The sequence below is a fragment of the Acanthochromis polyacanthus genome, chromosome 1 (genome assembly GCF_021347895.1).
Source record: "Acanthochromis polyacanthus isolate Apoly-LR-REF ecotype Palm Island chromosome 1, KAUST_Apoly_ChrSc, whole genome shotgun sequence".
NCBI classification, from domain to species: Eukaryota; Metazoa; Chordata; class Actinopteri; family Pomacentridae; genus Acanthochromis; species Acanthochromis polyacanthus.
In genome coordinates this window covers 29,681,036-29,704,043 of record NC_067113.1, presented here as the reverse complement: position 1 = coordinate 29,704,043, position 23,008 = coordinate 29,681,036, and the positions used below count along the sequence as shown (strand labels likewise).

The 23,008-nt window shown below is 39.0% G+C and overlaps 1 protein-coding gene across 1 annotated transcript; it reads right to left on the bottom strand.

Annotated features, from left to right (window-relative positions):
- Positions 1-214: 214 nt before the first annotated feature.
- On the bottom strand, positions 215-22,931 carry fbln5 (fibulin 5). Its single transcript, XM_022217016.2, has 11 exons — positions 22,407-22,931; positions 22,180-22,234; positions 21,974-22,022; positions 21,046-21,345; positions 10,491-10,613; positions 8,390-8,506; positions 7,413-7,529; positions 6,244-6,366; positions 5,854-5,980; positions 5,553-5,748; positions 215-807 (listed from the first exon to the last, which is right to left on the bottom strand). The coding sequence occupies exons 1-11, from the start codon at positions 22,448-22,450 to the stop codon at positions 646-648; spliced, it is 1,413 nt and encodes a 470-aa protein (XP_022072708.1). The 5' UTR covers positions 22,451-22,931; the 3' UTR covers positions 215-645.
- Positions 22,932-23,008: the final 77 nt, after the last annotated feature.

The following is a 23,008-nucleotide window of genomic DNA, read 5'->3' as shown; positions in this document are numbered from 1 at the left end:
TTGACAAAAAAACAATCTACAACTATAAAACTGTGCTCAGAAAACCCCAATTTCGCCACATTGCTCCCAGATGTGCTCAAAAGTGTTTCATTATCATAGAAGTTGACACTGCGCACCCAAAATTCACCCAAAAAGTGTAAAATGTGACACGATAAACTCCAAAATCTGCTACCGTCAGGAGTGGAGCGGCCGCCTCATGCCAGGGACAGCAGTGTGGTGTGAAGACATTTATTGGTCTAAAAGAAACTGTGATCAATAATTCAGTTAATGGCTGCTTCGTTACATCATCTCAAACACCGACACAATTACACAAGCGGCTCTCCTCAGATGGCAGCATCGAAGTCACAGCTTTACGTGAAGGGATGAAGATTCACAGAGAAAATACACGCTGATATAAACTTCAGGTCTGGATAGAGGATGTCAGAAATTGTACACCACAAACATCCTTCAGTGTCCAGCCGTAAAAAACTCAGTGTCCATTAAACCGGGGCGGGGATTCAGGCAGAGGAGCGTCTTCCCATCTCTGGCCGGAGTCCTGATCGGACGGGTCTTTATGGAGGATGACATCATGACAGGAATAAAGGGGTTGAGCCGTCTCAGACAAACCATGACATCAGCTGCAGGACTTTCTGAAGTTCATGTTGCTCAGAACGGATGCTCGGACACGAATATCGTCAGACGGATGATGGAGCTGCCTCTGAAGTTGATGACGTTGTTGACCGTGACCATCTCCAGGTCCAGGACCACCTGCTTGGGGCCTTTGATCGGCCGCGACAGCACCAGCGTGGCGCTCACGTTGCTGGTTTGCTGCGGGAGTTTAAAAAAGAAAAAGGAGGAATGTGAAGTGCAGGAAATTAGTGAAGTGGGACAGCTGCACATGGAGCAGAGCCACACTGTGTTATTTCCAACCAGAAAACATGAGCACTAAATCAGGGAATGTGTTCTAAATAGTACAGGAGGCCAAATCAGGACTTTGAAAACAAGAATCAAAGGTCATTTTTGCATTTTAGCATCTTTATATTTTAAAAAAATTGCCTTACACACACATTAAACACACTTATTGCTCCATCTCCTGGATGCAAGCTGCACTGACAACATCTTTCCTCTTTTTTTAGACTAATTATCTCCATATACATGTCTTTTTAAACCACTAAAACACATATCTATCATTTCATCCAGGTAATTCATCCATCATTCATTTTATTTTGATTATTAATATTTGTGCTCTATCTGCTGTGATATTTCATCGTGTTTTCAAGAAAAAAGTCCATAAATACATAAAGAGTCGACATTAAAGCTGAATCTTTAACGTCTCTTTGGTATATTTTCCGGCTCAGTTTCAATTACAGCAACACATAATGTTTCATGAAGTATTCAGGTGCTTTACTGAAGCAAAAGCACCAAAACAGTGATGCTAAAATACTGCATGACAAGTTAAAATTATACTGTAAGTAGCTGAAGCAAAATGTAGTTAAAATATTAAAAGTAAAAGTGCTGATTTGATGTGAAATTAGATTATTAATAGTACAGTATTCATGATTCTATTATAATGAATGAATGAATAAAGAATGAAGGTTTAAAAACAATTATATTAATAATAGTATAGAATTGTTCTGACAGACAAAACTGTTTTGGTCTAATCTTTTTAGACTGTCTTGTAATTTTTTTTGTTGAGATATCTGATTATTTTATTAAAATAAAACCATAAAAGAAGCTTTAAGTGGAGGAAAATAGCACGATTTGCTGGAGCTATTAACAACTCAGTCATCTGAAAAGCTTTTTGTAAAAAGCTTTCGTCTGTAGCTACATCTATATGTTGTGTTTTAAAAGCTCATTCTGTTGCCTATTGGGTAAAATTTGCACCTTAATAGTAACTAAAGCTCAGCTAAATATGTAGAAGCAAAAAGTACAACATTTCCCTCGGAAACAAAGTGAAGCTGACATGTAGGACACTTCTGCTCAGGACTGGAGCTGCAGTTTGATCATATTTGTGCAGCGGTTCTAATAATAAGCATCGTGATCATATGAGACGAGTCCAAGACTGATTCTGGCAACAACTCTGGTAACTAAACGCTCACAGCTGGAGTCTAAACATTATGGCCATTTCCTCCTCAGTTCTGCAGCTTCCTTTAATTTCAGTGTCTGTAGGTGGCGCTGTTTGTGTCTGATTCATACCGACTTCATTACTGTAGCAAAAAAAAAAAAAAACTGCAGCTGCTTGTTGCCTTCAATTTTGAGGTGTTTTAATTCAATATTTTCCCATTTTTATTTTAGTTTAAACTTCCACGTTGCTACATTTCAGAAGTAAGAGATATTTTACTTTCTACTACATTTATCTGAAAGCCTCAGTTACTTTAAAGATGAAGAGTTTGCACAAAGGATGATATAAATTCCTCAAAGTTAAACCAATCATTTTAGCTTCTTACCAAGAACAGTGTACAAAAGCTCCACCAAATATCTTTTTTTCTGTCTAAACTTGTCTCATTTCAATAAATGTTCAAATAATCCAATACGAGGCGAACATCTCTGACATTAATCATGTTTGGATCCCTCAGATTTATCTTCTGTCTCTGCACATAAAACTGGATATAAAGTAGTTCAAAGCTGCAGCAGCTACAACAGAAACAAGCTGCTGACACACTGATGCTTCAACAATAAGAATATATGAACGTCTTATATAATCTTAAATCACTGAAAAGCAGTTTAATGTGCAGTCTTTGATTATTCTTTGTAACATTTTCTTTTTTGATTACATGTGCAATATCTCATTTTCATATACAGCAGTGTTGATGTAATGTGCAGTATTTCAGTTTCATTTTTCAGCTGCAGTTTCATCATCATGTCTGACTTTACAGCCATAAGTTTGGACACAAGTACCATGACGCTGGTGAATCTTAGAAAATACCACAAAATTGTCACTTACAATATAAATACCAGTCATAGCCATCAACCAAAATGAAATATATTTCATTCAGCTTTAATGTCGACTGAGTTGAAATATATTTCAAAGTGAAATATATTTCATTTTGGTTGATGGCTATGACTGGTATTTATATTGTAAGTGACAATTTTGTGGTATTTTCTAAGATTCACAAGCGTCATGGTACTTGTGTCCAAACTTATGGCCATGGCTGTACCTATAACCCCAGTGTGACTCTCAGCATTACTTTTTTATTTTTTTTATTCTAGAATTATTTTATCTTATTTTATTTCAGTAATGTAGTTGTAATCGCATTTGATTTTTAGTTTTAGGCACCACATTTATTATGTTGTCATTAATTTTTTCTTAGGAACATCTGACAGAGGAATTTCCTTTGGAATTAATAAAGTTGTATCTCATCTTATATCATATCTTACCATGTCTCATGGTATCGTATCTCATGGTATCGTCTCTTATCTTAGAAGGACCAAATCTGTACTTTGGTTTTCATATTTGCTGCTCATACCTTTTTTCTTGCAGGCTTCTCACTTGTACTTTTAGCGTTTTAACTTTGCTGTATTGGATGTTTTGCTTCAGTAAAGGCTCTGAAAACTTCTGCGGGAGAGTATTTTTCCATGTGTAACCCACTTAACGTTACATAGATGTTTGTTTACAACAGTAGAAGTGAATATGGGGTCAGTCTGATGCTGCATTAGGGTGATATCAGCTAAAATGGGCCACTTTTTGGTAAATCGCTTGAAGCACTAACAAAAAACAATGTATTCTATTAAAATGTGGTTTTATGGCTAGTAATGGTTGTTTTATTTTAATTTTGCATTGAAATTATCTAGTAAATAGAATTGTTTAGTTCCTACAGGTCTTGATAGGTCAGCTGTGCCAATTTTTTACACAAGCAAAGTTCAGGTAAAATGGGACGCTTATCAGGGAAGTTGGGCCAGTCCAACTGCAAAGGGATAGTCATCAATTTTTATTGTAAAAAAAAAACCTGTCAATATGGCAACATACTGTGCAAGAACAATTTAATAATATCAGGACAATTCATTAGATTGTAAATGATTAACTGATCTGCTCATGGCAAATGTATTGAATCCACATGGCACTGTGAACTTGGGTATAAAACACATAAATAATGATTAAAAAAACAACTGCAACCTACTAGGCCTACAAATGGGATGAATGCAAACACTGAACCTCAATAATATCTAAATAGTCAAAATTTTAAAATGTGTGTGTGCTTGGGTAGGTACATATGTCATGGCCTAGGCTACTTAAATGACAAATTTAAATACCGGGCTTTGCAAAAGTTCTGTTACACGGTTTCATGATCTTGAGAGACGTTTACATGTCGGAGTGAAAAATTCCATTAAATAAACTGAAAGTTCTACCTTATAGGCAGGTGTCCTTAATACAATTTTTTCTCTGGTGAAGTTGTATCAAGATGGAAGTCAAAAGAGTTGAGATATCTGCTCTCCTTCATGCTGGCCACAACAAGTCTGACAGAGCCAAGCAGCTGAACATCAGCCGGATGACCGTCCACAGAGTCGCAGAGAGGCTCAAGAATGGTGAAGACCTTTCAGTGATCTTTCAAGAATGGTGAAGACCTTTCAGTGATCTTTCAAGAATGGTGAAGATCTTTCAGATGATCTTTCAAGAATGGTGAAGACCTGAAAGATCTTCACCATTCTTTAGCCTCTCCGCAACTCTGTGGACGGTCATCCGGCTGATGTTCAGCACAAAGGAGAGCAGATATCTCAACTCTTTTGACTGCCATCTTGATACAACTTCACCGGAGAAAAAAAATTGTATTAAGGACACCTGCCTATAAGGTAGAACTTTCAGTTTATTTAATGGAATTTTTTACTCCGACATGTAAACGTCTCTAAAGATCATGAAACCGTGTAACAGAACTTTTGCAAAGCCCGGTACAGTCCTGACAGGTGAAGCCGTCATCATCATAGATGCCGTACTCACTGCAGATAAAGTCAGTGGATTGTTACTAAAAACACTGATCATCATTATTTTTAGGCAGATGCATCCTTTTCACATAAATGCCGACTCCAGTCCCTTGAAATGTGTACACGTGTACATGTGTGACTGACAACAAGGGTGGCCCATTTTAGCTGAAACCAGGGGGCCCAACTTACCTGAATAGGTTCAACTAAATTGGGCCACTAACAAAAACGTCAATCTTTGAAAAAAAATATCCAAATACCAAACTTTAAGCATTATTTCTGATAGGTGTCATCAAGACAGATATTATACATCAACAATTTTATATATACATGTTTCTTTAATTGACTTATCATCCTTATAATTTTTATCAGAAATTCTTATGCCAGTCCACTCACCGCGCAGTTTTCCGGTGCAGTGTGAATTTGAATCTTATTTCCGCCCACAAAAACAACCACAGACCAATAAATACTTTGGTTTCATGTTAAGTACAGTTGTGGCAAACATTTGAGACCATTTGCTGTCATTGGCTCTAAAAATCAGAGGGGCTAGGACATCCAAAGCTTAAATGGCCCATTTTACCTGATGGCCCAATTTACCTGATATCACCCTATATTATGTCGCCTGTTTGCATTATTATCTGAAACACTCAAACACTCACCCTCATGTAAAACTCTCGTCCATCGTTGCCCGACTTTATCTGGAAGATGTAGAAGGCGCCGGGGTAGCGCGTGGTGGCCTGCATCTGGAAGATATCTGCAGGCACACTGCGCCCCGACGACAAGTCCATGTGTCGGTACAGAATGGTGAAGGGTTTGTCCCTGCAGGCAGGGTTCTCTGCCGAACACATGCACTGACTGCAGCGGAAAACGACACATAATTAAGCGATGAAGCAGCTTTACTTTGGGTATGACAGAGCGGTCGGTCGATCAGCTGGGGGGGGGGGGGGGGGAGAAACTCACTTGTCACTAACTTCGATGTAAGGAGGGCGACACTGTAAAGGATCCAGGCATGTATAGCCTCCCTGGAAATTGAAACATACTTGTGCTGTTGTACAGGTGTTGTTACCAGTGTCACATTCATTGACATCTTCAAAATCAAACACACAACAGTCAAAGTCAGTTAAAGCGTCCTCAGCATCAACAGAAAAAAACAACAAGAAGCATCAAAAACATGAAGAAATCAGTTGCAGAGAGAATTATCATGGATGAACTCATTTAGAAATGCTGACAAATGTGAAATCTTCTCAAGGAAACACATTCATTAACAGCCAACCAACAAACATACATGGGAATACAGATCTGAATGAAGAACTGCACAACACAGTGACCGTCTCCTGCTGTGAACTTTACCTTCACAGCTCCTGCCGTCCTCGAACACATAATATCCAGGCGGACAGATGCAGGAGAAAGAACCCGGCGTGTTCACACATCTGTGCTGACACAGAAACTCAGAGAAACTGCACTCATCCAAGTCTGCATGAAATAGAAAACAGAATTAATACTTAACCTTGCCAGCAAGTTGATTTCTCACGATATTTGTGAGTTCACAAATCTCTCAAGAAACCATCTTGCACCGCTCCCGCATTCACTGTTCGTACAGAGCCAAGTTGGCACGGGCCAATCACGCAGCAGTATTCGTGTGTGGGGCGGGATATCCGGGTGTGAAGACGACACCAAGCGCCAGTAGATCAAAACAAACATGGCAACGGAGGACAACGATCGTGTAGATGCTGCTATTAAGTCAGTTTTAGCTGAATCTCCTATCGCTTCTTTGAAGGAAGAACAACAAGAGGCTCTTTGCGCATTTCTGGATGGTAAAGATGTTTGTGCTTTTTTACCTACGGGTTTTGGTAAGAGTTTAATCTACCAATTGGCTCCGCTCGTCGTGAAGATCCCGCGATTGGCTAAAAACAAACCTGTCAGAGGCGGGACATACTGTTGCATTGTCCAATCTGTGCCTCTTTCCTCCGAACGGATTTACATGGAGCGGTCCCAGATTGATATTGTGGAGTATTATCAAGTACTACACAATTATTAATCTGGCTATTGCCAGGTTATTAATACTAAATCAGGATTCAAACTGAAGGAGACCTGCTCTGGTTTCCTCCCACAGTCCAAACCATCCATTTAACTGCAGGTAGGAGTGAATGTTTAGGATTAGGAACATTTCTGGCAATGTTGTGTTATTCAGGATTAGATCACTTTTATGTTGATAATTCACAGTGATGGAGAGTCACAGTACGTTATTTGTCATTTACAAGAGATTCAACAAGACATTCATTGATGTATAACACATAATAATGGACTAAAAAACTAAATCCAAACTGATATTTTTTATCAAAAAGCTGATCAAATTGTCCACATAACTAATTGCAAATTTATTTATGGCTTTCTAAATAGTAAATTATAAATTGAGTGCATCAGTTTTACTCTGAGACATCAAACCTTATTCCCCCGTACTCCAAACACAGACTGCATTTTACATTTTAAAGACATAACATGCGTAAATAAACCCTCACCGATACACGTGGTGCCGTCAGCCGCCAGCTCGAAGCCTTCGTCACAGTTGCACATGAAGGATCCGTAGGTGTTGAAGCAGCCGTGACTGCAGGGTTCATCTTCACACTCGTCCACATCTGGAACAACAGAGCAAGTTAACACAACTCAAACACAGTTATTAGGCGGCAAACATCTTTACAACACCAAATGATGGAATATTAAGGAGCTTTGAAGCTGTTCTGGCAGCAGGTTGTAGCTCAACACCTCACTGAGACACTTTATTCAGGGTTTTCCTTAAATTTGTCGCCCGTCTGTGTATTTAACTGTTAGATGGACTCATTAAATGTGCTGCAGATGTTTGCGGTCCCCAGGAGGATTAACTGCAGTGAAGTAGTTGTAGTAAATTCAATCAGAAACTAAATGTGAGGGCTTCAAACACGAGTCAGAAAACTGCTCTAGAAAAGAATGTTTTTCTCTAATCTTAAATTCTTGATGAAATATCGGATAATTTACACTTTGATTGAAATTAAAATCATGTGAAATCATGAAATCAAACTGCCGTTCAGTGGAGCAGTTACCTTCCTGTTGACATCTAATATTTCCTACATATACTAGAATATGCACAATATCATTATTTTTACATTTATGGACAAATTTGTGCAGTATTAATGCTTCTCTGTCAGTATTTTTATCAGTATCATGAAAGAATCTGTGCAATATTGTTACATCCATCCAAAGGAATGTGCACAACCAGGATTAGTGCTTATGGATAATTTTGGTTTAATTATTGACTGACATTTCTTAAATGTTTGCTCTATCTCCTGTGCTGTTGTAACAATGAAATGTGGTACAGTGGAAGCTGAAAGCAGCAGAAAATGGAAACATTCAAATAAAACACATCAAAGCTGTACATATGTGCAGTAATTAAATCACCATGCTTTGCTATTTTCAACCCCTCCACTAAATATTCTGCATGTTGTCTGCTGCCGTTTCTTACCTTGACACGTCCTGCTGTCCGGGTTGAGGATGAATCCAGGATTACAGGAGCAGGAATAAGATCCGGGAACGTTGGCACAAAGCTGCTGGCAGTAACCGTAGCGACATTCATCGATATCTGGTCCAAAACAAAAACACAGACTGGTTATTAACACAGACACCACCGATCAAAGGTTTGGGGTCACCCAGACATATTTATGTTTTATATGAAAACTCACACTTTTATCCATATGCCAACATAATTATACAAGGGTTTTCTAATCATCAATGAGCCTTTCAGCACCATCAGCTAACACAATGTAGCATTAGAACACAGGAGTGATGGTTGCTGGAAATGTTCCTCTGTACCTCTATGGAGATATTCCATTAAACATTTCCAGCTAGAATAGTCATTTACCACATTAACAATGTCTACACTGGATTTATGATTAATTTAATGTTATTTTCATTGAAAAAAAAATGCTTTTCTTTCAAAAATAAGGACGTTTCTAAGTGCCCCCACTCACAAATGTCCGTCGAGGGTTCTCTCATAGCTGCATTACTGCACAAACCCTGAAGAGGGCGCTGTACCTCTACAGGAGAAGCTTTCAGACGAGTGGTATTTTATTAATGAAGACAAGAATCTGCATTTTCTTTTCATTATCCAACACCAGCTGCAAGAAATGTGGCTTTCATTTTGGAAATATTCACACTAATAAGTGGACTTGGCCTTAATCTCAAACGAACATCAAAGTGTGATGGATGACTTTGGTGGCTTTGCATGATTTGGTACATTAGATTAAATAATGTTTATCTTTGCAGTGCATTTCAAAAAAATCTGGGCTGGCTAAATTGATGCCATATTATAAGACAACTAAACAACTAAAAGCATGTGCAAAAAGATGGAAAATCGGATAAAACTTCAGAAAAAACTGAATCTCAACCTGTAACATCAGTTCTTAAAATAAAATAAACAGAGTGCTAACATTTTAAGCCTCAAATCATTGAACAGATGTACGTCTTGAGGCTTTCCTTAAAAATGTCAATGAAGAAGAAACTTTTGATTGACTGAGGAAAGTTTTTCCAGAGCTTTGGAGCTGCTTCATAAATCATGTGTGATCTGTTCTCGTACCACATTCATTTTCTACCTTCAACAACACGACTACATTTACTTCTGCTCAATAAGGAAATCCACTGGAGCAAAGAATTCCTCTCAGCTCTTTAATTTAATGCCAGAAATCACTGATCATCGATTTCACAACAGAAATTGCTCAATCCGTGCTTTCTGGAATTTCTTCTCCAAACAAAACAAAGAATTTATGCAACAGGAGCTTGATTTTCGCATGTCTGAGCGTCCTTAAATGCACCGAAATACAAGAGGTTTCTGTAATTAATCACATTAAGACACAACAACAACTACAGATGAGCTTTTTAAAAAGGACTAGATCATTTTTTAGGACTTCTACTGCACATACAATGTCCATTTGATTGACTGGAGTCGTCAAAAGCGGCCTTTGAAAAAGAAGTTGACAAAAGTATGATAATTCAAGTTGTTCTTAATCAATATCTTAAATTCAATCGGCAAATTCAAGGACCCAGATTATGTTAAAATAATTTTTTTATTGTTTGTGGACATGATTACAGTTTAATTTCTAGTATTATTACATTATTTGTATGTTGACTGTAAAAAAACACTGAATCATCCACATCAAAAATCTGTATTTTTACAAATGTGTGACAGTAAACAGACACGATCTTACTGCATTTAAATCAGCTAAAAATATCACTATTTTACAGACATTTTCTGTCATTAAAAACAAAAACAGTATTGTATTTCACCATTTTTTTCAGATTTTTCCTGATATCTTCGTTGCCCCTTTTTTTTTTTTTAACCGTTTTATCTATTTATATATTTTTTACAGTGCAGAATGCCATTACTTTAACATGTTATATGATCTTTTCAAACATTTTGCTGCTTTTTCTAACGCTTTATTGTATTTTCTACAGGTCTTTTATTGTTGCTCTTTCTTGTAAAGCACCTTGTAACTCCAGTTTTGAGAGATGCAGCAGAAATAAAGTTGATTATTTTGATTAAAAACGCATTTAAAACACCACCAGCTCACCCTGACACTGTCCACCGATGAGCCAGTAGCCCTCAGTGCAGGAGCAGGTGTAGCCGCCTGAGGTGTTGATGCAGACCTGGGTGGGGTTACAGTGGTGGGAGTTGGTCTCACATTCATCAATGTCTGCAAGAGAGAACAGAAAAGCGAGTAAATGCAAAGAGAAACAGACAAACAAATGAATTAAAAGATGCACCAAATACAATAAAAGGACGTTCAAAGATGCAGGTTAGAAATAAGCAACAATGACTCCCAAAACTGAACTAAAAACAGTCAAACTTAGCTCATACTCAACAAGACGTCACTTAAAAGCTATTTCTTATGCTTTAAATGTGACAATGTTAGACTTCATACATACCAAAGCTGGTATTTAGTTCCTAAATTTGAGAATAAATCTAAATTTTTCTCTTTTAACTGGATGATATTTCAGACTTTCTTCAAGAAACAATCATAATCAGGACAAAGAATCTGGTCTGCTATTTGGGACACTCCCTCAGAACACATCTGATGCTGGTTAAATAATCAAGTTGCACCACTAGGGTGAGAAAAAATAATCAAAAAGCCTTCAGCCAATCAAAAACACCAGGCATTTATACAGACAGGAGAAACCAATCAAATTACTTCAAAGAAAAACACATGCAAACTTGAAATTGTAGGTTACTTTGGGTTAAGAATCTTCCAAAATGTTAAAAATGCATTCACTTTGAAGGGATTTCTACTTAAAAAAGGGTTAAACATCAGCTCAAAAAGAAATCCTGGACACCTTTAGTGAAAATATTCAATAAATAGGAGCATTAAGAAAGTCAAAATCTATATTCAGGTTTTTCTGATGTGATCTGTTCAGTCCCGGAGAGTTAAACATCCATGTTAGCTCCTTTATCCTTTAGAAAAAGCTGCTGCATGTGAAAAAAAAAGTCATTGAAAGTGTAAAACAATGAGCTCCATGAGACGAGTATTCAGTGGTAGAAAGTAACTAAGTACATTTACTAAGTACTGTACTTAAGTGAGGTACGTTGCTTGAGTATTTTCCATTTTCTGCTACTTTAAAAATACACTTCTCTGCATTTCAGAGGGAAATACTCTGCTTTCTACTCCGGTTGTTTCTGTCAGAATCGTCGCGCCTCTGTCGTCACTTCGTTACGCCCGCCTTCTGACTCTACACTTCATGGTGATTGGTCCGGCCAGTTTTAGGAGCATCCAACCTCGAGGCTTATGGAGGGTAACTAGACCCACCCTGGCAGAGAATTAAATTAGTTGCCGTGGGTTGTCTAGCGCGGCTAGGCTATGCTTTGACAGTAAAAGCACTCAAACACAAGACAAAGTAAGATATACAAGACAAGACAGAGCAGTCAAATAAAATAAAAAGTGAAACTGATACTAAGTTAAATGAGTAATTAGCTTGATGAGCACACACAGCAAATAAAGGAACTATGCAGTTTAAAAATTAAAGAAAAAGATTGAAGGTTGGAATTTAGAAATTAAATTTTAAAACACCAAAGAACCAGGCAGCTAAAACAAAAATAAAATAAAACAAGACAGAGCATCTGACATAAGCAGGACGTAACACAGAATAGAACACTGGAACTAATTAAAGATAAATGTAAATTTCACATAAAAGCAAGTCTGTAAAAGTGGAAGTGATTAAAAAGAAGTTAGGGACTCTGCAAGCCTTATCTCCTAGTTTGATCCTCTTTTATCTCCCATTAATCATGCTTGGAGTGCTCTAATTTATGCACTGTCTGGATATAAAGTGGTTAAAACCTGCAGTAACATGCTGATGCTTCACTATTAATAATCAGATGTTCATCCAGAGAAACCAAATCAGGGTTTTTTACTTGAATACTTTCACGACATTTTGCTGCAAATGCTTACTTTAGTGCAGGATTTGAACTTGTAACTGAGTGAAGTGTGTTGTAAAGGGTCTAAATCTGGTAGTATTTTCCCTGCATGCTTTGCAGATTGTTCCAGCTGCAGGTTTTCACCACCCTGTGTTAAAAAAAAACAAAAAACTCTTAACACAACACTTAACCTTTCAATGCAGCATCAGCCTTCAATTGTTTTCTCGCAAGATTAGCGATTTCTCCGATTACAATCTGGATTCCTGGGGCCAACACATCATATTAATGGCCACATTTCCTTATGAGGATATGACAGATCATAAGTTCCACCCTCTGGATTCTGGTTCTCAGACCGTGAAGTCACTGATCTGTAAGAGAACCGGTGGTGGAGGGGAGTGAGTGGAGCTTTCAGTGTTTGGACAGGCAGCTCTGATAAGCGATAAGGTCGGTCTGTGCCAGCTTCACGGGGGTGGAGGAGGCCCGGCGCGTTCAGGCCCACCGCCAACAGCTACACGACGGCGGGCGGCACCTGCTAGCAGTTACCGTTTGAAAAGCACATGTGAGGCCTTTGGCTGCAGATCTCCAACATGCACCAAGCTGCTTCACTTCACCTCCTTATATAGGCCGTTTCATGAGCTGTGGGGCTGCTGCTGACAAACCCGATCAGCCTCAAATAAGACGTGACACACGGGATTTGTTGAAACGCCTCAACGTCCAGAACACATGTAAAGAAACCTGAGCAGTAGGGAAATGTTGACGTGTAAATTGGTTCGCAAATTGATTCAAAAATAACCTTAAGGGGCCCAAAAACGACACAAATGCAGCTCAACCTGCAGAACATGACAGCTGTGTTCTTTATCTACGATCAAACCACATGAAGTAATGCACTGAAAGCAGAAAGAGCTGCACAACTGGAGAAAAGCCTCCTGCTTTGGATGAAAATGTTGTGCGGTTTTAAGTTAATCTGCTGCTTTAAAAAGCCCACAAGGTTGGAAATTTTTCTCGAGCCACAGAGGAGCATTTAATCCGCGGAAATGAGCATTATAACACAACATAATGTGTGAACTTTAAAGGGTTTTTTTTAACAGGCTTGACATTAAGAAAAAAATGTGCTTCCAGTGTGTTCTGCGCCTGTTAAAGCTTGTGAATGTTGCTCATGTGTTTTCAGGCAAATCTGGCACGGGTTCACTATTTAAATTTGCAGATTATCTAAACATTGATAAATTCTTTAGTATTTTTCTCCAGAATTGAGAAACCTTGGTGTGGAGGAACTTAAATTGTCAACACAGAGCCTCAAATACATCCATAATATTCATAATATACATAGTTTGTCATTCAAATAACGGAAAATATCTCTAAAGTAATAATGATAAATTTGGCTCATTTAGTTGCTGTAAAAAAATGTGTAATTTTACAGTGAAATTTAGTCAAAGAAAAAATTACTATTTGTAAAAATAAAGATTTTCCTGTAGACATTATTCACAGTTTTAGGCCTTTTTTTTTACAGTTGTAAATTTTTTTTTAGATGAATACTTTAAACCTAATGTATTTTTAAATTTAAAAAAGTATCTGTTAATAATGCTAGACATTATTTAGAATAAAATACTTTTTTACACGGTGTTTATTATTTTTACAATTTTTCAAATAATAGCGGATATTTGTAAAATAATTTTAAACTTAAGATATTTTAGTATTTTTTAAATTCAAAATGTGTCTGTTATTTTATTTTACTAGACATTATTTGTAATAAAATACTTGTTTTAAAGGTGTCTTTTTTAAAATAACAGCAGATATTTGTAAAATAACTTCAAATGAATACTTTAAACCTAGAATATTTTTAAATTAAAACAATTATCCATTTTTAACCACGCCTGACGTATGTCAGCGGGGTTACTGCATTCGCTTTGGTCTCTGGCTGGCTGGGTAAGTATGTATGTATGTCCGGTCAGATATCTCTGCAAGTGCTGAAGTCAGGATGATCAAACTTGGCACTGAAGATTGGTCTAAGGTCCCCTGCTCAGTTGTGGAGTTAGAGGTCAGCAGATCAAGTAGAGAGGGATATACATAGGATGATCAAAATTGATACAGAGTCATATGCAAGTATTTAATGCCATCTACTGAACCTCGCCAGTAGATGGTGTGGTTCTGCCCTCTACTGAGGGCTCCTCTAGTATTACTAGACATTATTTGCAATAAAATACTTTTTTATAAAGGTGTTTTTTGGCTGTTTTTTTCAAAAAACAGAAGATATTTGTAAATATTTTTTAAGTGATTTAAATTTAAATGTTTTACGGTCACACATTGCAAAAGAATGAATGACTAATTATAAAAATGCAGATTTTTATCTATTTATTAATTTTTTTTACAGCGAGCATGTGAATAAATATTTTTAAAAATCTGCTATTCTACTGGTTATTTTCTAGAAATTAACAAAACTGGAATGAGCTGTAGAATAGCAGTAATTATTTCCCCCCAAAAAATTACAGTCAAAAGCTGTTAAAAAAGCTTTACTTTTTACAGTGTAGTGTCATGAATTGGTTAAACTGCTGCAACACAGAAGTCAGCTCAGAGATGGATTTAATGTGACTTTGTAAACTTGGAAAAACAAACAAGCAAATGCATGAAAGCAAACCAGTGGCCTCATTACCAGAGCCATTGTTCCTCCTGACTGGTGCCTTCAGTGACACTGATGGAGTATTTCAGCGCTAACTTCAGGACAAAGCCGTGTTTATGGCGCATTCAGACAGGAAGTCACAGTCTGTGTAGTTTCTGCCCCACAGCAGCGTCAATCAGCGACTCATTACATCACCACACACACTTTAACACACTCTACATGCCAGCCTCCAGGGGGGGAGCAGACTTATTACGAGTGGCCCCCACAGAGGCGTTCCCGTTCTCCAGGCCTGGCTGGACCACAGATCTGGCAACACATGACCTCATTTTTTGGCACTGGGACGGTGTAGTTTACCCAAACAAGGTCGTGAGACGATTCCCTGACAGGCCCTCTCTCACTAGCAAAGAGAAACATTCCATATTTGTGCATGAGTGGAGAAAACCGTACTGTACATTTTCCCTCCATTACAGGGTCACGGCTGATTTATCCAAAATGACAGAAAAAAAAACAGCCCAAATGGACTTTAAGGAGGCTGGACACACACTGGGTTAATTATTTAAAGCTGGATTTAACGGAGCTGGAGCGACTCGAGGCTCTTTGTGTTTATCTGACAGCTGGGATCTCTCGAGGTTGTGAAATTTGACAGACTCAATTAAAAAAAGATGAAATTTATTCACGGCGAGGAGCTTAAACGTCCCTGTGCTCCGGCCTGGTGACGGCAGACGGGCCGTTGCTCCGAGCATCAAACATCTGTCCTGTGATGTGACGGATTCATGCAGTCCCCGAAGAGTTTAAGCGCACATCTTTCATGACTTAAAGAATTTCTGGCCTCGGCCCTTTTCCCTCGTGTCACCTCGTCCGGCTAGCTTCGCTCTAACATCTAATAAACAGCAGGAGGCGGCAGATGGAGGGACGGACTCTCTCTAAACATGCACATCTTCCAAGCTGAGTCATTGCAGAGATTCAGAAAAGAGGCTGAAGATCGTGAACAGCTGCAGACGAACATGGACGCCTTCCAGTCTGCAGCTCTCGCAAAAAGATAGGAAGTAAAAAGTTCTTTAAAGGTGAGGTTAAGCTCATGTTGCAACCAAGAAAGTCACCGGAAATGAGGAACCCATGGCTTCGAAAACGAGAGGTTACAGTCTTGTTAAAGGGAAACATGTGCTCTTAATAAAAAAAAAAAGACTAAAAAGAAAGAGTGAAAATCTGATAGTTGAGGTGCCAGAAATATTGTCTACAAAAGAGTGGAATACTGTAACGGTTGAAAAATGTCATTTTAAATAACTGTAAATATCTGTATTAATGACATCGGTCATACATGACATCGGTCATTAATACAGGGTTGCGGTTTGATCCCCGGCCCGTTGAGCTCATGTCGAGGTGTCCCTGAGCAAGACGCCTAACCTAATTGCTCCTGGTGGGTCGTGGTTAGTGCCTTGCATGGCAGCTCCCGCCATCAGTGTGTGAATGGGTGAATGTGATGTATCATGTAAAGCGCTTTGGATAAAAGCGCTATATAAATACAACCATTTACCATTGTTGCTGCCGAAAATGCCTGAATTCGCGGCAGCTTTCCTAAAAAATTGCGATAAAAGTTGCGATGTTTTAAGCTTATTTGTTGTGATGAAATTGCAGGAGATAGTGACAACTGCTAAAAAGCAGCATTTTTTCCTGCTTGTAGAACATGTTTCAACGCTGTAATTGACAATATTTATTCCGAAATTTATTATTTTGCGTTCCAACCCATTTCCACAAAAGCTAGCACACCATGGTGGGAAATTAGCAGCAGCCAGATACTGGTTTAACATGACGTGGTTGGTAGATTTGCGGCACAGAATGATAATTTACTAGCCTAGCCGCGCTAGACAACCCACGTTAATTCTCTGCCAGGGTGGGTCTAGTTACCCTCCATAAGCCTTGAGGTTGGATGCTCCTAAAACTGGCCGGACGAATCTCCATGAAGTGTAGAGTCAGAAGGTGGGCGTAACTAAGTGACGACAGAGGCCCGACGATTCTGACAGAAACAACCGGAAACAACTAGCCTAGCCGTGCTAGACAACCCACGGCAACGAATTTAATTCTCTGCCAGGGTCGACAACAAAAATGACAACAGAGCTCCATTAGCACAGACTCTGAATAATCTTTCTGTTAGCATGTCTGTAATATACTTGAGCTTCACCCATTGACTGTATAAATAAGGCTTCACCAACTCCTGCATCCTCTGATTTCCGGCGCTCTAGGAGCCTATTCGTTGCGCTGATTGGTTGTATACCTACCCAATTGCTGCAGAGTGATTTGATAGACAACCTTTTAGCCCGCCTCCCTCCCTGTCCAGCGTGCCTAGACCCTTGCGTCTTCAGAACATGGGTCTAGCGCAGCTCGGGTAAGAATTTACTATTGAATGAATATATTCAGACATATCAGTCAGTGGCTTAAAAAGTTAATTTCACATCCTGGCACACACGTGTTCACACACACAAGCTCACGGCTTGTCACGTCAACTAACAAGAACAGCACTGAGAGAGTGCAGTCCTCCACCAAGACAGGTGTGTGTTCTGCAAGTGTACATACCCAATCGCGTGACCTAAACATGTGGCGGGCGACGGGAATTGATGGGACTCAGAAACACCCCCACAATTTAATCAGTTGTTCCTTGTATCATTTCATTCGTCCACAGTGGTAGTTTTGTAGTAGGATCACAATCATGTGATTGTCAGCAGGCCGCTGAGGTAGCGTTCACCTGTTGCCATGGTTGCAGGCCGCTGAGGTAGCGTTCACCTGTTGCCATGGTTGCAGGCCGCTGAGGTAGCGTTCACCTGTTGCCATGGTTACCGTGCCGCTATCAGACGCCGTGCCGCTACCTGAATGGGAAATCCTTAACAAATCAGTGGATCCAAACTTTAAGCCGCTTCACTACCGAAGTCTAATCACTTGGTCCTTGTGTCATTTCTGACCGACCCTGAAAACTTCATTCAAATCCCTGAGTTTGTTTTTGAGTTATATGGTAACAGAGGAAGGATTCACAGGCGCTGATCGTCACATAACTCCGCCGTGTTCTTTGGTGGAATAATTAATCTAATTTACCTCATTCTTTCGGTGCTCTAACGGATCCGGATGCAACAGTTTCCATCGTGGTGATTTATGTGGTCTGTTGTCTGATCATTTCAGCCGTTCTAATATGTTTCGTGTTTTTTTTTTTAGTGTATCAATCGATTATTTTTTATTTTTTCTCACTTTTCTCTCTTTTTTCTGTAATTTTATTAGTCATTATCTGTAATTTAACAAAACTGAGAAAATCTGTAAAATTGTAAAAAAATAAAAATAAAATAAAATAAAAATTACAGGTAAGGATGTCATTTTTTCTACAGTAGTAAATTACGGGACGATACAAGGGAAGCAGAAAAACATTTCTCTTCAGCAGAATGTACACATCTGCTGGTGAATTAATAGACAAACATCTTTACCCCCCTTAAACACTAAATGAAGCATTTTTACAAGTAAAAAAATCAGCAACATTCTGTCAGTCTAAAACTCCACAACAAACTGACCTCAGAGTCTCTGCTTGAGACAAAATGGGCGTAAACCACGGAGAACAAGCAAACAAAGTTTTTGTCAGACTGGTGAAAGCAAACAAGTGGAAACAACAGACAGGAAACTTGGCTCAGGCAGCGTTTCCTCCACATTTGTAAAATTTGGTCTGAAGACAAGAAGCTTTCAGCGGCATCTGTTTTATGCGACGATTTATCAGCAGATGCACAGGCGAAGATTTTAGGGGGTAATTAGATGACATGGATTAGGCCCCCTGCAATAAAACCTGACAAGTATGCGAAAAATCTCTACATCTGTGTTGAATAGTAGTGATAATAAATAGAGATGATAATTATTTGACAACCAAGCAGAATTGCTTGGTACCGGAATTCAGTGCTTTCTTTTACATAGATACATAAATTAAAGCAGAAAAGAGACAGACTGATGAAAAAAGCACCAGAAAGAAAGTGGGAAATGAAGCCCAAAATGTCCTAAAGATCTCCCACCTTCATGTTCAAACCTACATCTATGTGCGGATCTGTAGCTCCATGAGCTCTACTGAAGCAGTAAACCAGGATCATATTTATATGTGAGGAGGTTAAAGTGAATCTTGGACAGTTAGGGATCGTAACTAAGTATATTAATTCAGTTAATTCAAATACATTTTAAATTCTACTGCATTTCAGAGGGATTTTTACACTTTTTACTTCACGAGTTAACAAAACAAGATATGATAAGCTCATAAGATACACAAAATTACTGCAGCAATGCATGGTATTTCACTACATTTATATGACGGCTTTATACGTCTACAAACCATAATGTATTACATCAAAACTATACAGTTGAGACTGGAGAGCTTTTACACAAAAAGTGCATTTGAGGCTCTGTTTCCCATTTCAGATTTCAATGAGTTGTTTGTAGTTCCACTAATGAGACATTTAGTCTGTAAACTTCACAAATACTCTCACTTAAATCATGATTTAAAGCACTAATATCTTTCAAAAAGAAAATAAAAGCGAAGAGGACAAGAATGACAATCCTGCTTCCTGATCTAATTATAGTTCTTCAAGTGAAATCTTTGCAACTTTTACACATTGAGATGAGTATTTAGGGCTTAAATCAGCAACCAGAGAGGGACTTTAAACCACAGCTGTCTCACAAACTATTATTCTAACCTATTAATAATCACACAACCCTCTCAGATTCATTTTGTGACCCTTTGGAAGGGCCTGACCCTTTAGGTTGGACACCACTGGACTAAACTTCATGAAAGTAGGTAAAAGTAGAAGTAAAATTCTGCCGAACTTCAACACAGACACATAAATAAATACATCCTTCTCTCTTTTTTTTTTTTACACCAAGTACATTTTCGTGGGAAAACACTTGGTTTTATTTAAAGGTCTCATGTGGAGGGAAAAAAGATGCTCAGGTATAAAAACGTTTACTTTTGCCATCCTTGAAGCCTCCACACAACTATTAAACCTCTCAGCTGTACGAGTGAGTAAGAATTCAAGTCCTATATAACATCAAACTAACTAATACTCTGCTCTGGCTGCAGAGAGAGTTTTCTTCCTGAAGGAGGTGGGAAAAGCAGCAGTTCATTGATTTTCACATCAAAACAGCCCGTTAAGAACAGGACTAAAATCAACAGTTATGTAGTTATGATGACATTAACCATATCGACAGTATTCTGAGCTAAAAATTTTTTTGAAAGAAACACGGCTGAAAATAGCCTCAATATGGGACCTTTAAGTATGTGAAAGCTTCCTCAATATTTCAATTTCGAGAGAGAACTCAACTCTGATGCTATCTAACAACTAACCAGTGAGACTTTTCTTCCTGAAGGGGGCAGGAACAACAGCAGCTCGTTGATTTTCAAAGAAAAACAGCCCATTTGGAGCAGAACTAAAACAAGAGTTATACAATTATGGTGAAATGAACCATCTTTGCAGTATTTTGAGCAGGAAAACTAAAATACAATGCTAATAAAAAGAGCCTCAATATGGAACTTTAAGTATATGAAAGCTTCCTCCACCACTAATATTTCATTTTCAAGAGAGAAATCAACTCTGGTGCAATCTAACAACTAACCAATACTCGGCTCTGGCTGCAAACACAGGGGGAGTTTTCTTCCTGAAGGGGGCGCGAACAGCAGCTCATTGATTTTCAAAGCAAAACATCCTATTTAGAGCAGAGCAAAAACCAGGAGTTATACAATCATTGCGAAATTAACCATCTTTGCAGGTTTTTAAGCTGAAAAAAGAAACAATATGGGTCCTTTAAGTACACTTGCTCCACCACCAATACTTAATTTTCTAACATCTAGCTAACTAATACTCGGCTCTGGCTGCAGACACAAAGAAGGTTTTCTTCCTGAAGTTTGCAGTAAACAGCAGCAGATCATTTCAGAGCAAAACAGCTGTGTGGAACAAAAATAAACCGAAATTATACGATCAGAGCGAAATAAACCGTTTTTGCAGTATTTTAAACTGACAAAGAGCTTCAACATGGGACCTTTAAGCATTTAAACACTTCCTCAACCACCTGAAACCAGAGGTTATAACTGAAAACTCACCATTACAGGTGCCATCCTCTGCAAGAGTATATCCCAGGATGCATTGCGCCGTGGTCCTCACTCTGGGGTAGCTGGGCTCTACTGCACCTCGACCACCTCCGCCTCCTGGAACAGCTGGCAGAAAGGTGTCTGAAAAGCCAGCCGAGGGGTCCTGGTAAACCTGGTCGGGCACGGCGGGCGTGTCCTGCCTGTACTGCCGGTTGTACAAGTTCCTGGGGAGGCACAGGTAACCTCCGTTCTGGTTCACGCAGCCCATTGCTCCAAAGCACGGCTCTGGCAGGGTACGGCATTCATCCACATCTGGAACACAGAGCAACTGATAAGGACATTCCTGCATCCAGCAAACATCTGGGAGCCTGTGATCCATCCACTGCTGGGTTAGTCTGCGGCACAGCTTCAGTTTGTTAACCCTCGTGTTGTCCAGCGGGTCAAACTGACCCGTTTTAAAATTTGAAAATGTGGAGAAAAAAAAGCATATTTTCACAGTGAGAATTTCCACATTTTTGGGAAATTTTTCAATTTTTTTATGGGGGGAAAAAGAAATGTAAAAAAAAAATTTTTTAGGAACATTCACAAAAAAATCAACAAAAATCCAGGAAAATTTGCTGGATTTTGGTTGATTTTTTTAAATGTTCTTAAAAATATTAGTTTAACTGATATACATGTAATCACTTTAAGATATTTTTAGCATTTTTTTGGAAAGTATTTTCTTGCCAAATCCGGGAGATTTTTGGAAATAAAGCTTTTAAGAGAAACTTAATGAATTATTGCGATTTTCTTCCTGAAAGTTTTGACATTTTTTTGGCTGAATTGTTGGATTTTTTCAGACAAGGAAACAATATTTTATGGTGTCAGTAAATGAAGACAACAAGAGGGTTAAGCTGAAAATGTGGGTTTTCACAATAAAAGCCTCTAAAACTCAGCTCACCTATACACTGTCTCGACCTGCGGTCAAATGCAAAACCTTCTGTGCAGGTCTGAGGAGAGAGTGGATTTAGTCACAAAATAATGCAAATAACACACATGTAATGCATTATATTGTGCCAAACATGTATTTCTAGCGTTACATTATCCCTTCTTGTGTACAGCTCCATGACCTTGACTTCAGCCTAAATGAATGAAATGTTGCTTTACCTGTCCATGTCCAGGCTGGACACAAAGCAGAATAAATACCAGAGCTGCCAACATCCTGCAAAAAGGGAATCACAAGCGTTTAAAATCCTCTGAGAGAGTTTTATGGAGAGAAAAAAACAACATGAAACTTGAGACAAGCATCCTGTTACATATTCATTCACAAGCAAAAAAAAAAAAAGCAAGTCCAGGCAGAGAGAGTAGGTAGAAAAAAAACAGAAAGTACTGACCTCGCAGGAGAGCAAAACCTGAAGCCACGTATTTCCAAAAGCATGGTTTTACAGTTTCTAGAGAGCTCCCTAGAAAAAGGAAAGGTTTAGATCCCTTCACCGCCGCCACCCCCCAGAACTATGCGCCTTTTTACGCGAGAGCGGACACCAGGTTTTCATTAACGGCTGTCTGGTCGACCTGGAGCTTCGGCACATGAAACCAAGTGTTGCAGAAGGAAACCGCGACCGCCTCTCGTTTTCTAACCTCCGCTCCGTCCCGTCCCGCTGCACAGATTATTTAGCAATGCAAATCCGCGGGCCCCCCTTCCGCGCAACTTTTCCCCAACAGCTGGATTCAATCAACAGAGCCAGCCCCCTCCGGTCGGCGCGCACTGCGGCCCCACAGCGGCGCACTCGCTCCGACCAGCGGCTGCTCCCGTGCTGGTTCGGAGGGGTTGGAGGTGGGATTGGAGGGAGACGAAGAAACACACTCAAACACACACTGGGTGTCTGTTTTCCAAAGTTATAAACAGCCCCCCTCCTACCCAGTCCACTGTACATCTGGCGCTCCTGGTAGCCACATCTGGCACACGTGAATGCAGAATTTTTGGAAAGGGAGGGGG